This window comes from Filicampus tigris, chromosome 12 (genome assembly GCF_054856515.1).
Source record: "Filicampus tigris isolate MCC_2025a chromosome 12, RoL_Ftig_1.0, whole genome shotgun sequence".
Classification (NCBI taxonomy): domain Eukaryota; kingdom Metazoa; phylum Chordata; class Actinopteri; order Syngnathiformes; family Syngnathidae; genus Filicampus; species Filicampus tigris.
In genome coordinates, this window is record NC_141228.1 from 17,345,250 (window position 1) to 17,362,467 (window position 17,218).

The 17,218-nt window shown below is 42.0% G+C and overlaps 1 protein-coding gene and 1 long non-coding RNA gene across 3 annotated transcripts in view; one reads left to right on the forward strand and one right to left on the reverse strand.

Annotated features, from left to right (window-relative positions):
* The first annotated feature begins 7,587 nt into the window (after nt 1-7,587).
* LOC147138790 (uncharacterized) lies at nt 7,588-13,409 on the forward strand. The gene is made up of 3 exons (XR_015089004.1): nt 7,588-7,663; nt 12,840-12,873; nt 12,951-13,409. It is a non-coding gene; the product is annotated as an uncharacterized LOC147138790 (long non-coding RNA).
* lnx1 (ligand of numb-protein X 1) overlaps nt 11,535-17,218 on the reverse strand; it is a 45,463-nt gene continuing 39,779 nt past the window's right edge. For both annotated transcript variants that reach the window (XM_086047567.1, XM_086047568.1), the window contains exons 10-14: nt 14,994-15,128; nt 14,748-14,925; nt 12,985-13,231; nt 12,224-12,382; nt 11,535-12,149 (exon numbers count right to left, since the gene is read on the reverse strand). In XM_086047567.1, coding sequence (XP_085903693.1) covers nt 12,014-12,149; nt 12,224-12,382; nt 12,985-13,231; nt 14,748-14,925; nt 14,994-15,128 — 855 coding nt within the window. In that variant the 3' untranslated portion in view covers nt 11,535-12,013. The remainder of the gene's footprint in view (nt 12,150-12,223; nt 12,383-12,984; nt 13,232-14,747; nt 14,926-14,993; nt 15,129-17,218) is intronic.

The following is a 17,218-nucleotide window of genomic DNA, read 5'->3' on the forward strand; positions in this document are numbered from 1 at the left end:
GCGTATATTATACGTCACAACTGCGGAGCAGTGTTGCCATGGCGAAGCATTATGCAACAGCGCGATAGCTTCAGCTGGATAGCTAACTAGCCACTATTATTTTACATATTACATGTTTTAAAGTAATATTAAAACCCAATATTAAAGCCCAGGCCACATTTCAATACAAAATGTTTTATACTAATGCCAATTGGACTCTTCATTAGGTACACCTAAATGTGTAACTGAGGTCCAAGACTCCAAGCAGTATTTAATTTAATTTTTGATTGATTTGATTTTGAATTATATATTTCGCTCCTGATTTTTAATTTTTACTAATGATGATTTACTAATCATCTTCCGTAATATGCAGTCTTATTACAGTATAATAATTTTTGAATGATTTATGTATTATGTAATTTAATTCAAAATGTATTTTAAAACCATGGGTGTTATTTAATGTACGTAAAAATATTTTTATTTTGAGTATATTATTGAGTTTAATTAATACAATGCATGTATCTAATTTTGTAGTCAAATGTATTCTTTTTTTGTTATTAATCACGTTTTGATGTATTTTTAATTGTAATGATCCAATTGATTTTGAATAATATATCTTCTAAAGTTGTTTTGCCCTTGATGTACAATGCAGCTCATAAAAAAGGAAGCCAAATATAACAACAAAAACATTGTTAAATGAATACAATATAGATTGTGAAGGTGTACCTAATGCTGACCACTGTATGTTCTTCAGCATATGATAAACACGGGTGATAGGTAAGAAGGCTAATTTACATCATTCCCCCCTTCTGCTGACGTTCTATTTCATGACATAAGTGCATTGTAGTCAAGTGTATTTCACTTTTAATGCTCATTATGGTTGCAGTATATGTGAGTGACTGCAGTCCCGTTGAAATGTAGCTAATGCTGAAACCAATTGTGCGTGAAACAATGGGAGCTTTCAATTCAAATCCCGTTAAATCCTCTACACCAGGCCCCATTCCATTAACACTTGATACTTCCAACTGGATGTGAGTGCCATTGAATTGTGGTGCATTCATGTTATGTCAGACCATAGGAGAAAAGAAAAGCGCCCTAAGTTCCACACTCTGATTAATAATGTGTTTGTGGAATAACAATTAAGCAGATTAGCTTTCATCAAGTTGAGAACGCTGCCATTTTGAGCCTGTGCCGCCCTTGTCTCCCGATTGAAATTGAGGTCAAAGTGCCCTCGGGCTCGCATTGCTAAGGTCATGGCTCACCTATTGTATGGGTTTGGTCATTTGATGTTGGTCAACTGGGAGTGACCATAAACAGCTTGAAGAAAACACTTTGCAAGAAATATCCAGCTTTTTCTTGTGAGGTTCGCTGCTGCAATCTCAATTAAAATTTTTGCTTGCAACTCAAGGCATAAAATCAGACGAGCAGCGGCTTGTATCTCGAAAAACTTTTTAGTCAATTGACTCGTAAGTGGAGGCACCACTGGATTTATTTTTATCCTCTACTCTTGACTAACTCCTCGTGACAGAAAGAGGTTAGTGTCCCATCTGCGTGTACTTGTGTGTGTGTGTGTGTGTGCGTGTGTGTGCGTGTGCGGGTGAACATGCTTGGAAGGGGGTGTGAATGTGATGACTATAAAGAGCCTGTTTGGCGAAGATGAGCCAAGATGACCCAGTTAAGAAGTTTTAATGCGTTAATGGAGCCGCGGGAGTTGTCGTGTGGACGTAAGGGAGCGAGATTAGGACGTGCCCTGTTTTCTATCTGTTAAAAAAAAAACAGCGTTACATAAACGCGCAATTTAGATTGTTGTTCAGATTTAGAAATCCATTTTCCTGCAAGGTTAAGTAAGGTAGTAAAATGTACGAACTGCTAAATTTAAGCAATATTTCAACAATTCCAGACACAAGATTTAAGACATCAAGAAGTCCGTTTTCCATAATATGAGCCATTTAAATTGTGAAAGAAACACATTTAGCCGCACAACTGCTGTCAGTAATTGAGATGGTTTCTTTTGTCTTTACTATGAAAATGTGCTTTATTATGAAAACTTGTTGGCTGAGTGAACGGGGAGCAGCTGCACTGCACAAAGCGCTGGCACCAAAACGGAATTGACAATCATGTTAAACAGCCTCAAAGTGGATGTGCAGCAGCCAATTCAATTTATAACAATGCACAATTGGCTAACGTTTGATTCTTTTGCGGCACAGCCTTTAGCAACACCTCTCACTGCCCGAGAGATGGACTTTATATGATTTTCCTCTGATGGAGCTTTAGCTCGGCTGCGGCGCCTCCTATTTTTAGCTATAATGAAATAATTGAGGTAGGTTGAGTACTGTGACCACTTGCTGTTTGCGGGGGTTAAGGACCAAGCCCCAGCACAAAAAGATACACATATATATATATATATATATATATATATATATATATATATATACTCATACTAAACACATTTTGCCAGGTCCGATAAAGCAGACTGAGTCAAAGGTTCTGCTGTAAATGGCCTTGATTTAATTTTTTTTATTTTTATTATTAATGCCCACATCGTAACACACAATCCGTTGACACACACAGAGTTCCTTTGAAGGCATAAAGAGTCATTCACATCTGGATACCATCCCCTGGCTTTTCTTTTTCTTTCCAGAAAGACCCCTGCTTAGCTTGAGAGGGGGCTCACAGCAGTTTTTCGGCCACACGAGGAGCACCAAAGCGCTTGAAACCAGAGTAAGAATAATAGCAGTTCAATGGCGAACAGGGAGAAAAAAGTAGCATAGTGCAACATGCATCACAAGTCTTGCAGAATTTGAAACAGGGGCTCTCAAACTGGAGTTTGGGAATCATAGCTTGCGAGTCCACAAAATAATTTGCAAAAAATTATGTTGCAACGTCCAATTTGCCCATCAATGGTGTTTCGCAGTATATATTAGCATTTAGCTACTCACTCAGTATATGTTAGCATTAAGCTCCCAGATTTGTGTGAGAGAAAATTATTCTGTTTGGTTGAACATTTTGCTGTTGAAGTACACAATTCTTAATTCTCTTTTACAGCAAAACTTCAAAGGTCCTGAGACTGTGGACTATACACACGCAGGCTCACACACACACACACACACGCTACGGTTAGCGTGAGTAATTGTTTCCTACCTGTGGTGCTCTTGCAGTGAATGTTTGATGAGGGGCACAAAGTTGCATGCTTGGCAACGAATGAGAGCACTAAGGGCTAATTGCAGCCCAAATGTGCTTGCGTGGCTTCTTGGCGCTCTCATACAATTGCTTCACATAGCACACTTGGAGATGGAGCTGATAGACTTCACGCGAGCGCGAGGTGAACGCTACTGTCGTCGACACAGTGGGAACACATGTGCACCTCGTTTATGGCTTTCATTGAAACTGACTTTAAAGGAGAAGTCAACCCAAACATATTTTTTCAAGAATATGTTCTATGCAGGCCCGCTAGTTGAAACAAGGCAATATGATTAATATGAAATATGAGTCTAGCAGCAAAACCCACCCGTTTTTAGTCATCTTAGGGGTCGGCCATTTTGTCACTTCTGTCGACTGAAAATGACATCAAAGTTGCTCAGGGCTCAGAAAACAACCAATCACGGCTCACCTGTTTTATGAAGCTGAGCTGTGATTAATCGTTATCTGAGCCCTGAGGGTGTGTGATGTCATTTTCAGTCGACAGAAATGACAAAATGGCCGCCCCCGGAGATGGCTAAAAACAGGTGGATTTTGCTGCTAGACTCATATTTCATATTAATCATATTGCCTTGTTTCAACTAGCGGGCCTGCATAGAACATATTCTTGAAAAAAAATGTTTGGGTTGACTTCCACTTTAAACTATGTTGTGGATAAGACTAATTCATGTAGGCATTCAATTTATTCCAGTGGCGAACAATGGATGGTACGAATCTTTTCCAGATGATGAAGACCCCAGGCTGAATTCCATGGGGGCTCAAATCCTTCGATGTCCTGGTGCCAAATCCCTTGCAGGTGTAGGGATGATTCCCAAGTGGATCCGGTGTCTAATCCTACGTGAACCAGGAGCCAAATCCCTTCTGGACCAGGGGACCTATCGCATGAGGTCCTGCGGCCAAATCACTTCTGAACCCGGGGACTGTGTTCCATCTGGAAGCAGGGGCGTATCACATGAGGTCCCAGCTGTATCCGTTTTAGACTCGTAGCAGAATCCCATCAGGACCTCGGGCCAAAAGTGAACACAAGACCATAGCCAATGCCTGTGAGGCCTCCAGAAGGCCCTGGGACTCAGGTCTGTGCGGACCTCTGGAAGATTACCATCTAGACCTGGACCCCCCCGGCCAAATCTGATGTGGAACTCTGCAAACACTGCAGACGCTGGATAACGATCGTGACCATTTGAATCAGGTGTGTAGGAGCAGGGAGACATATTAAACATCCAGGATACCGGACCTAGTTGCCCACTTCTGCGCTACGTGGATGGCGATAAGACAAGAGCGTAAGCTAACGATAGCCGTCAATAGCTGTGATCTTTTTTATAGATCAGAAGATTCCCATCCGGTCCTGGGGCCTTATGCTTTGTGGACCTACTGAAGTACTTTGCTACTTCCCACCGCCGGACCTGGGGCTCCCTTCATTGTGACCCAGAAATCCATTGTGGTTCCCGTGCTCGGAAGGGACTGCAATTAGCCGTCTTGTATGACACATGTACTGTACACTCAAATCACAAACAAAAACATCTGACGAAAAGAAATGTGCCTCTCTCTTTTATTTTGCTTCTGGCGAGGTCCCTGTGGGGAGCCTGTTCAGCACATTTCTCCCGGAGAAAATCACACCGTCAGCGCTTTTTTTTTTTTTTTTTTTTTTGCAGGGGGCTATTTTTATCACGACAAAAAAAAAAATAAATAAATAAAAAAAGGAGGCAGGCCAAATAACTTAAAGAAAAATAGAGTGTTATGGATAAAAGCTCTTGAAAAATTGCCTTCTGCGGGATGTTTGTCAGTCCAAGTGTATTTTGGGGACTCTTGGCACGGCTTCACCTGCTGGCAAGATGGCGGCTAACAGAGGGTGAAGGAGGCTTGAATGAGATAAAAATAGAGATTCTATTTTGGGATCTTTTGAAGATAAAGATGTGCTCCTGCTGTGAAGCCTTCCTGGATCGTCTGTGGCTTCACTCCAGAAAGGTTCCGCGCACACCTGGCCTCAGGAAGACATACAAGCACCCCTTAACTTAATGCACACCATCCTACACACGATTGTTTATTATGACACTGCAGCTTGTGCGCCCCCAATTGCAAATCAGTCATTTTTGCAGCTGCATGCACGCATGATGTGACCCACAGGAGGTTCTCCAAGGGGGCCTTTTGAACCCCCCCAAATTTAACCCAATCGCCCCCCAAGGGCCTCTAAAGACAACACGAACTACGCATGAAAAGAGACATGAATACGCGCATTTGGTCCGTAGGGATCGACTGAAGAAGCAAGTTGAAGTGTGTTGACTTTATAAAAAGAAAATTTACTGCAAATAGGTAGGAAACTTTGAGTTTTGCCCCCTGATCACAAACATAAAATTGTTTCCACCACTCCACTTCTGACACCGTGGGTCAAAGAACTCGAAATGCACCACCTCTTGATCCCACTTCTGACATTAATATTACCATCCCATTTCTGAAACCGTTTGTATTGAATTAAAAGGATACGAATGAAGCGTCCCACTTCTGACACATTTTGTTCCAGATCTCCAATGATATACACTAACCGCCCTACTTCTGACACCACAACATTCCACTTCGGACTCACTTTGTGACAGAACTCTCAAGGATAGATACCAGAGGTCCTACGTCTGACACCTTTAGGTCCCACTTCTGATACAATTCGTACAGAATTAAAAGTACACTAATTAACCATTCTACTTCTAACACTCTTACATCAAACTTCTGAAACAGATGGCTACAGAGGTCAGAGGATACAGACTGAATACCCCACTTCTGACACCGATACATCCCATTTCTGACACCGTTTTTACAGAATTTTAAGGACACAAATTAACCATTCCTCTTCTGGAACTGTTTTAATCCACTTCTGACACATCACAACCCACTTCTGATAGTTTGTTATAGAACTAAATGGATACAAAGTAACATTCCACTTCTGACGCCATTTCCATCATACTTATGATTCCATTTCGCCTTGTGATCACAAACACAATTATTTACTCGACTCCACGTCCGACACCATTTGCCAAAGAAGTCTATAGCCACGAATTAGCAAAAAACAACGAGACCCACTAACCATTCCAATTTTGACGTGCTACATCCCACTTCTGACATCACTCCCATCGTACTTCTGACATACTATCAACATAACTCTAATTTAACCAATGAAGAACCCCACCTGTGACACCATTTGTCACCTAACTCTTTGGGCAAAAACCTACCATCCAACTTCTGACACATCCTCATCATACTTCTGACATGACTCTGCTTCATAATCACAAACACACAATTAGTTGCAGTGGCTCCTAACAGGCTTTTGGCTCAGGAGCCATTTGCTGCTTCACCACCACTAAAAATCAAACACCTTACCATCTGACGACAGGTCCCTGCCTGCTCTGCTTAATATCTTACGTTGGCATAAACGCACGGATGTAAGTATTACACTCAGTCCACTGGCATCTTTAGCAGTGTGAACCTCTGCCAAGGCTTAAATATGTAACACACGCACCCACACACACTAACAGCGCTGGCAAATCCCCACGCTTCCTCGCTAAAAATAGTCAAGATCACTTTCATTCGTCATGGCAGGGGAGGAGAACACATAACCTCAACAGTACGTACTGTATGTGTGTGCGTAGGTGTGAAGAATGAGACTACAATGTAGGACACACACGCACGCGCGTGCACGCACACACATTGAATGGGTGACATTAGGATGGAAGGGAAGAGCAATCTATAAATACCTCCTATGTGTGTTTGTCACGCACATCGGTCTCCCGCTTCCCCCCATTTGACCCACGAGAGCGTCACGCTGCAATAGACGAGCACTTTAAGAAGTGGATGGAAAACGGAGGCTGACGGACACTACAGAGTTCCCACTTCTGACACCGTTTGTCAGATAAAGATACCGACTAACTGTTGCATCCCATTTCTGACAATGTTTGTCACAGAATTCTGGAGGGGGATGACACCTTAGAGAAGTACCTCAAACATACCTTTTGAGTTCTTTCTAACCATGGAGAGAAAAAATATTTGCGTAGACTAGCCATGGGCAACTGGCAGCCCGCAACCACACTTTAAGTGGCCCTTTTATTATTTTTATTTTGTCCATATTTAAAATAGCATTTTTGGAATACATGTGGTTAGGAGGTGTGTGGTCCTATGTGACCGCCCCCCCCCCCCCCCCACAAAAAAAAATGCGGCCCCCTCCAGCAATGAAGTGGCCCATCACTGCTGTAGACTGAAAAATTCTTGCTTCGTAAGCTAATTCCAAACCCCAAAAAACTAAAGCGATGGTTGAGAAATCAGATAAGTGGATACTGGTGGATGCGCTTGTGATGGGATTCACCTGGACGCGTGCTGGGAAGCATTTCATTAGAGAATCCTGACTTCACCTGCAGTTGACTCTGAAGTCTTGGAGTATCCGCCGCGACCATCCATCCATCCAGCCAGAGCCCCTTTGACGCGGAGCCAGTCACTTCAAAGACGAGTGAGCTTTGAAGGATGTTGTTGCGCTCTCTGATTCATCTGTTTGTATGTTGGCTCGCTCCCTCTTTCTTCTGGCATTCCCTCAAATGAAAGACATATTGCAAACACTGCCGCTCACGGTTAGAAGGGAAAAGACGACGGGGAATCAGTGTCAGATTTTCATAAAAGCGCCTACAAGTCAAACAGGGCTTTGGAGCCGGCCTAAAAATGTGATTTACATTTGAGAAAAGATGATGATGAAATAGCAATTTTTCATCTGATATTAACCAAGCTAATTTTTGTAATTTAAGGAAAGTTCGATTTTTTTTTTTGTGTGTGTCTCCAGTCAGATTTCAGCCACTATCTGCTGCCATTTCAAGGCTCAGGGCCTTCAGCATGAGTAGCGCTAACGGATTTAACTTAAACCTTACTAGCTATGGGACAACGTCTTTAACAAATCGGATTTCAAATTAATTCATCCTCACTCTGATTGGCTGGTCGGAGCAAAATTTGTTACAGCCAACTTTGACAAGCGAAACACATCTGTTGCTATCTAGAGACATTCATGTATTGAATCAACAGCTTCTCTTGTGATTATGAGGTGTTTTTTTTATATCAATTTTGATTCTGAATTTTTCTACATCATCTACATATTGTAGCTGTAACAAACCGAAACTGAAGTGGGATGATAATGGTGCCAGATGTGAGATGTTTAGGTGGCATTCATTTATGACAGCTAGTTTGGTTTCTTTTAAGTACTGTGACAAACTTTGTCTCAAGTCGCACAGTAGCGGTGTCAGAAGCGGGAACGTTTGTTACGACGCTTACATCTGTGTGTGGGTGCAAGAAGAGATGAGAGAGACAGCTTCTTTTTTTTTTTCAATTTGATCTAGTCTTACGGGAAAGCCATATTTTTTGGCTCTGTATTGTAGGACATAATATAAAGTTATTCTGAGAAGTATACATTTTGCAAGTCAGTCATTTCCTGGCCACATGTCTTCAGTCAGCCTCAAACGGGAGCAGCTTTGTAAATTTAAGAGCAGGAATACCAACTTGTGATGCCAGCACCATTTTTCCTTCACTCCCGCTCGCATTGTTCTCTTTGAGTCTTACAAATGTTGTGTACATGTGTGCGTGTGTGTGTGGAAGTGAGGGCTGACTGCCAACGTGCATGGATCGAATGAGCCCAGAATAGAGTGCGTTGATGGAGCCGGACAAAAGAAATGATTGGTTTCATGATCAGAGGGCCACAGCTGCTCGACAGACCGTGTTAAACGTCACACGACGTCTTAGCCGGAGATTTAAAATCAAGCATTTTTATGAGATTTTTTTTGGGGGGGAGAGATTGAGATTTAAGACATTCAAGAGTCTTCGTTGTTATGCGCACGGTCCCAAAAGTTGATATTTCATATATTTAAAGCCTTATTAAAAAGTCAAATAAATTTCAATTTGGAGAGCAAAATCTTTAGAGAATGAATAAAAAAATATGAATTTAAATGTGCACAACTTTTATTTTCATCTTGTAGTGTAAGTAAAAATACAGTACAAAACTATGAAGACCCATATCACCTGAAGTTGTACAATTTGACAAAAACATTTGTGGAAAACATCTCTCAAAAGATGCACAAAGAGTTCTGTGATCATTGGTGTCGGAAGTTTGAGAGTTAGAAGAGACACCTGACAAATTGGTGTTAGAAGTGCCATTACTCGTGTATTTCTGTGAAGAATTGTGTCAGAAGTGCATTGATTCATAGAGGAGTATGATCATTTGTGTCAGAAGTGGGACGGTTGGTTTTCTGACCAAAGGTGTTAGAAATGGGGAGGTTAGTGTATTTCTGTGAACGAGATTATCAGAGGAGGAGCGGTTAGTGGAGTTCTATGATGAATGGTGTCAGAAGTGGGCTGGTTTGTGAAGTTCTGTGATGAATGGCGTCTGAAGAGGGGTGGTCACTAGTTTTAGTTTTTAATTGATTTCAGAAGTTGAACTGTTAGTCAAGTTTTCTGAGAATGGCATCAGAAGTGGGATGATAGTAGCGTTCTGTGAAATTTATTTGTCAGAAGCGGGATAGTTAGTGGAGTTCTGCGATGAATGGTGTCTGAAGCGGGGTGGTCAGTAGAGTTGTATGATGGTTGATGTCAGAAGTGGGACAGTTAGTTAGGTTCTGTGACAAATGGTGTCAGAAAGAGGATCTTCCTGGACTTCTGTCATAAATGATGGCAGAAGTGGGGCAGTTTATAAGAGATCTCTTCAGATCTTATTTCAGAAGTGGGATGCAAGTGTAGTTCTGTGACAAAAGTTGTCAGAAGTTGGATTAATGAGTAAAATTCTGTGATAAATGGAATAAACAGAAGTGGAATAGGTTCAGTGATAAACAGTGTCAGTCGCAGGATGGTTAGTAAAGTTTTGCCATAAATCTTGTCAGAAGTGGGATGTGATAACTGGTGTCAGAAATTGGATAATTTCAAGTGTTCTGGGATAAATGTGAAAAGTAGGACATTAGTAAAGTAATAATCTATAATAGATTATTCAAAAGTGAAATCGGGTTAGTTGAGTTCTGCAGTAAATCGTGTCAGAAGTGGGATGATTCATAAGTTGCACCCTATAAAAGACAAGTCAGACATTTGATTCCAAACTATGAGCACCAGTGTCTAAAATATCCCATTTTGAAGGCAAACAGACCAAATACGCACATGCAGTTTTCAGATTTGGTGGTGGTCCTCACGTAAACAACCCAAGTTTCCACGCAAACTTGTTTACGTTTTTTGTCCTTGCTCAGGCTTTCCCCTCGTCCACGTCGATACGCCACAACGCTACAAATGTCCAAATAAGGCGGAGAGACGGCCGAGCGGTTCGCGCTTCGAATTTACTGTTTATCAGTGGCGGCATCCTCCACCCCCACACCGGGCGCCTGCGGACTCCAACTTCCCGCTTTTGATTTAGACGTGCTGGAGATCGGCGAGCTCAAGGCCGGAAAGCTTCGCAACTTCAAAAAACCAGTCGCTGCTCTCGCTTTGCTTGCTTGCTTCCCTCATTGTCTAGCGCTCGTGTGTTTTCTTTTCCGTCAAGGACTTTTCTCTTCTCTTCTCTTTATGAATCATTTCCGTTTTACCTTCTCCCGACGCACACGTGTGCAACATCTCCGCTCCCCCGCTGCTGCTGCTTCTGCTCAACTTCTCCCACCGGGATATTAGGAACAGCAGGTCCTCCTGGCACGAGCCTGGGCCATATTTAGCGTTTGACAGGGGGAACGGCTGCTTGTTAACCTCAAGAGACAGCCCGATGGGATGTGAAGCTCACAAAAAAAAAAAAAAGAGGCTGGAAAGCAGCGTCCGAAGTAGGGGAAAGAAAGAACATCCTTCACCGGGAAAAGGCATCCTGTTGAGGTGTTCGGATGGTGATAAATGGTGTCCGAAGTGGCACAGGTTAGTAAAGTTCCGTGACAAATAGTGTCTGAAGAGGGCTGCTATTATGTGATAAAACTGTGTCAGAATTGAGACATGTTCTGCCAACCAGTGGTGGCAGAAGTGGGACATTAGTAGAGTTTACTGATACCACTGAGTATGTGAGCAGAGTTCTGTCATAAATGGTATCATGAAGTTGGATAGAGGTGTAGTTTTTTTGGGGGACATATTGTTTCAGAAGTGGGATGCTAAAGTAGAGTTTTGTGATACCCAGCGCCAGAATGGCGTCAGAAGTGACCACATACGCGGCGATCCAGCATTTCTACGTGGAAGTCCCTCCCACCTACAATAGGAGCCTATCAGGTTATGCCAAACAAAATGAGAGCCAATCAGTGTCCACTTCAAAGTGTATATATCCAAATACACACACACACCTGATCACACAAAACAAAAAAATAATATCCAAAGAAAAGTGAGGAGATTTCCTGACGTTGTGTTTTTCCAATGACTTTTATTGACCACTGAACCAAGTGTACCGATATCAGATATACGACACGGGCCGAAGCGGACACAAACAACCACGGCGGACGGCCTCCTCAGACCACCGACGGATACACGGCAACCAAGTCAGTTGTTTTTTTTTTGTTTTTTTAAATCTCTTTAAAGTAAGAAAATGAGTAAGGCCTCCACAAAGTCACCTAATTATTTAAATAGTTTCTTGAAACATCTTATGAACACATTTTATTTTTTCCGTTAAATCTGAAAGAAATGAGTCAAACGACACAAACGACTACTTGGCAACGTGTTGTATGATAAACAGATGTAGTACAAGTGCTTTAATCAGTAGGGTTTTTTTTGTTTGGTTTTTTTTTTTATACACACCTGACATTTACAGTAGTGGCACCTCAAGCGTTCAGTGTCCATGAGACAAAAAAGTCCCATCTCAAGAGGGCGCCACTCAAAAGTCCATTTACATCAAGCTTCCCGGCCACGACACGATGGTCAACGTGATCCTTCCCCGAAGTTCTTTGAGGAGACGTACCAACGCCATGTGGGTCATGCCCCACGTATTCTTCCCATTCACCTCCAGTAAGATGTCCCCGCACCTACAAACACACACATCAGTAAATAATTCACAGGGACAAAAAAAAACAACAAAAAAAACGGACTTGCATCTTACCGTATCCCGCCATCGTTGTAGGCCGGCGTGCCCTTGACGATGGAGCGTATAAAAAAGCACTGGTTGCAGTTGACTTCCTCCTGGTCGCCCACGATGCTGAACCCCAGGCTGCCCGACATGCTCCGTCGCAGCACGATGTCCTTGCAGCTATACAGGTGCCTGCGGGAAAAAGCGGAGGGCGACGCTGTGTCTATAAATGGACATTTTTGGCATCATTGTGTCATCACACGTTGACGTTTGGGCATAATAATCACAGAGCTGGAAAGACTTTGGCGTTGCCTTTAATTTGAGGCGTGAGTCGATGGGTCGCATTGTCGATTTTTGCTTTCGCTATAAATGTGCACACACTTGCATGGCACGATGCACGCACACACTACTAAATACGACTACTGTGAAATAAGTTTGTCAAATGTAAAATGGTTATGCTTGTGAATATTTGTAAAAACATTTTGCCATCCAAAGCACATGTTCATTGTTGTTGGTTGATCAGTGTGAATGCTTTAAATTGGCTGGCACTCAATAGGTCCTCTACACTGCGGTCCTTTTTTGTGAGGCAAGTCTGAATTATGCTAATGCTAATGCTAATTCAAGTCTTTGCTGTGGTGTTTTATCCCAGGACTGAAGACAAATGTTCAGCAACAAAATGCACTGTAAGAATATCATAGTACTCACAGTCATATCCTCTTTATCTTCTACGTAGAATTACATTTAGGTGTTTTTATTACAGAGTGGTCTTTGAAACAACCGCTACAATGACAAACCTGGGCAGCTGCAGCCATGACACCCACAGCGGGGAGTAGTCACTGTTGGGCAGCGGGCTCTTGGTGCTGCTGTCGGGCGAGGACGCCAGGCAGGGTGGCAGCTCGCCCTCCGGCAGACCCTCGTCGGGGGGCCGCATCTCCAGGACTTTGAGCACCACGGGCGACGAGGTGTTCTTCAGGTTGGCCACGGCCTCGCTCCGCGTCACCCCCGTCAGATCCACGCCGTTCACGTTGAGCAGGATGTCGCCTTTGGGGGTGAGAGGAGGGCGAGCATGAGCTCCATGAAATATTCAACAACTTCCAAAGGCGCCCCAAAGCGAGCGCCACCTGTGCTTTTGAAAAGAGCAAAGGGTGCTTTCGAGCCGCTATCTGAAGGACAAGTTGCAGTGTGAGCATATGCAAATGCCATTCAGCCTCTTGTTAAGTTGCGGGTTAAATTGACCCATTTCATTTAAGAAAAGAAATCCAAATTCTGCTTGGCTTAATAATGTCACATATTTGCAGAGCAATGGTTAGATGACTGGAGTTCATGAGATTGGGATTTTTTTTTTACCCCTGTTTTTGACACTTTTGGATATGAAAATATATCACTTGGATAGGAAACATTGTTAAATGAACAGTGTTAAATCGATATGAAGTAAGTACATTTTACAAATACATCCGACCTAACTATTTTCACTCATTTATAAACAAAAACGACATCCAGACTTTAATTTTGAGCCGACAAAATGCAGCAAGGCTCCCGCAGGGCGAGGGATGAGGCAGAATCATATTTTACAGGTAGTAGGAGAAAAAGTGTTGAATTACGCTTGTATTGTGTTCAGAAGCTCAGTTAAATCATTCCCAAAACAAAACATTTACATTTGAGTAACTCTGATACCTTACAGTTATCATTTATACACAAAATGAATAAAATTGGCCCACGAATTGATCCCTGGGGAATTCCGCATGTTACTTTTGTTAACTCTGATTTGACTTCATCTAAATGCACATTTTGTTTTATGTTTACAAGATAGTCAATAAGCCATGCTTGTGCTTTTCCTCTGATTCGCTGTCTTTCCAATTTTCTGATCAGTAGAGTATGATTAATTGTATTAAAAGCCTTTTTAAGGTCAGTAAAGACCCCAACTATAAACCGTAATCTTCCTTAACACACACACACGCAAATGCATATAAGCTACATTTACAGGGTTAAACCTGCCCTGGATCAACATTATCGCTATAGCGCTAAGAGGGAAAAAAAAAAAAAAAAAATCATAAACGAGTGTGAAAGAGCAACAATCATGTTCAATACAGCAACGTGAAACATTCAGCCTTCATAATGCCATAAAGAAAGATTCATACTTGCAGGGTCAATGACATGCTTAATATGCATTAAAGACACCCGAGTCAGCAAAATCTCACTCGCGAGTTTTGCCATGACATGAAATTTTCCGGCAACCAGTTCCCTCCTTCCTGGTGCTATGCTAATGCACATTTTTTTTCTCTGGGTTGAAGACGATTTGCGCAGAGCTGAACCACCGCCGCCGATGATTAACTTCCCTAATTAAACGCGTGTTCGTCAATCAGCACACGCCACAAACCATCATCACTGCCTGGTGCAATGAAATTGTGGCAGGTAGTGCACAACATGCAATGTAAATGGATTTTATTCATCACATATTAAAGATACACCACTTTTTTTTTTTTTTTTTTGTCTGTGTTTGACACAGATAAATAGTATGACAATCGTTTTCAATAGAAAGTGTGCATCCGGATGTTACCTTTACGTATGGAACCCTCCTGGCCGACAACTCCGTCGGGGTCCACATTGGTAACGTAGATGGGCAGGTCCCACCCACGGCTGGACATGCCGCCGGCCACGGCCATGCCCAGCGAGTCGTACGGCTCCTTGGTCAGCGTCACCGTCTTCTCGTAGCAGGCGGGCTTCTGGCACGAGTCCTACGAGATGAGCAATCAATTAAGTCCAGATTCACATTAGATGTTATTTGGTTTGTGTGTGCGCTGACCAGCAGTGTTTGCTCAATGTCCACGGGGGAATACGGCGGGGGGCCGTCCATGGCCCATGGAGCTTCTTGGAGGATGTCGGGCGCAGGCAAGCAGATCTGACGGGACACGACAAAGTGGACGCCTTCCTCGCTTGCCTGGTGAAATCACATGAGCTTTGTTAAATATGGTAAATATGCTTTTGGGTGAACATTTCATCACTACACTAATTACCTTTAGCTCGTCAATGACGTTTTGCATTACATGTTAGCATTAAGCTAATAGAGATCCATTCGACAAAATCTTATGGCTTGTTTGAACATTTTGGTGTTTACGTATAAAATGTTTAATTCCTTTTTTTTTTTTTTTAATGTGTCAGTTTTATCTGTAAAGCGCACGCATAGAACTGCGAAAGTGAGAGAGTGAGAACGGGTGCTAAAGAATAGTTTGAAAAATGTGTTTTAAAAAGTTAACGTGTTAATAGTGTGTGAGAGGTGTAAAACTAAATAAATGATATGGTCTGTATTTCCAGTGCATCTGGAACATATTCTCTGCAATAAACAGGTCTTCACCTTATAACGTAATACAATATGTTTACTTTATGGAAACTTACAAAAAGCAAATGTGTAATAATTCATACAACTAAGTGGTGGTACATCCTCTACTATCAATGCCATTCCTGACCCAGCTATCTGGCTAACGTTAGCTAACTGCTTAGAAGACGACAAAGTACTTTAACCTTACTTTTACTGTAACAATGAAAATTTCCCCACTGTGGGATCAATAAAGGCATTCTTATCTTAACTTTTTTTTGGTTACAGTGGCAGCATAGTAAGACTTCCATGGGTTTAGTTAATAATTCAATAGGTAGTGGTGGTAGATTCCATCCTTTAGATTCCATTTGACACCTAATTCACTTCTGCTAGCCAGCTAACATTAGCGGATCCTAGGGAGATGCACTAAAAACACAACAAAATACTTTATTTAGTATTACAGCGATGTCATAGGTTTTATTTCTGGTTCCGTTTCAAGATAACTAGCAAACATGTACAAGAAGATAGAAGTGGTACGTCCCACCCTATTGATTCCATTTTTGTTACCTAAAAACATTAGCTAGCAGGCTAAAGTTTGCATAGCCTGAGAGATGCCACTAAAAACACAACTGAATACTTTGCGGGTTGTACTGGTATTGTTCATACATCATTTTATTTATTTTTATTAATAAATGGATGGTAACTTTTTAAAATAATGATTAAAAAAAACGAATTTATAAAAAACTTCTAAAGGGCTATAATGACAATATCCATTACTTCATACATCATACATTTTTCTCTGCCTAAAATAGCTTGTGGCAATATAATTGAGTCTCATTTCTTATTGAAGTCACTCCCTTAAGGAGCACACACGAGTGGCTCATTTGTTCTGGCATTTTCTTGATTGGCTTGGAGCGTGGTATGAGAGCTTTTAGGTATATGTACATAGTTGATACTTTTATTTAAATGACTCTACCCTTTCTTGCATTTGCCATCTGGTGACCTCCCACTCACATGCACTTATTCACACTTTTGCCTGACGACTAACCGACTGTTTCTGTCTCCTAACCTCCTCGGAGAGTCAACCTGGTCCCTGCAGCGCGGAGCTCAACTCCTTATTAAGCCAGTCCTGGGCCCATTATTGCCTTAATTGGCCTAATTTAATTTCAGGCCCGCTGGCTGTTAATCTCTGTCAGAAAGTGCCTGCTCGGGGAGACCAATAGGGAGTACCCGGCAGAGCCAGTCAGTCAGAACTTCAGGCCCGGAGACCCCGAACGACTTAACAGCAATTAAACACTATTAGCCAGCAAACGCACCATCGACAACAGGCATGGGTTTGTCAGGGAATCGGTACAATCAAATGTAGACAACAGCAACGCAATTATCACAAATCACTACAATTGCCTTTAATACTTCTTGGAAACAGAGCCATAGGAACAATAATGGAGTTCTTCAAATAGCGGAAGGCAATTCCCGGTTAGGCAAATAAACACCTTTCTTTTTCCATGACGAGGAAAAAAAAAACCTTCAGTATAATTATTCATTTCATAGAGGCTATTGTTCACTCGCAGACTTTTGAACTTGATTTTAATCATGTTGCTAACCAAAATAGTAGCACCTACAGAGGCACGGCTTCTCTCTGATGAATGAAAGTTTTTTTTTTCCCCCACAAGTAATGCAAGGCAAATTATACCCCCGGCCACTATTTTGTCCAA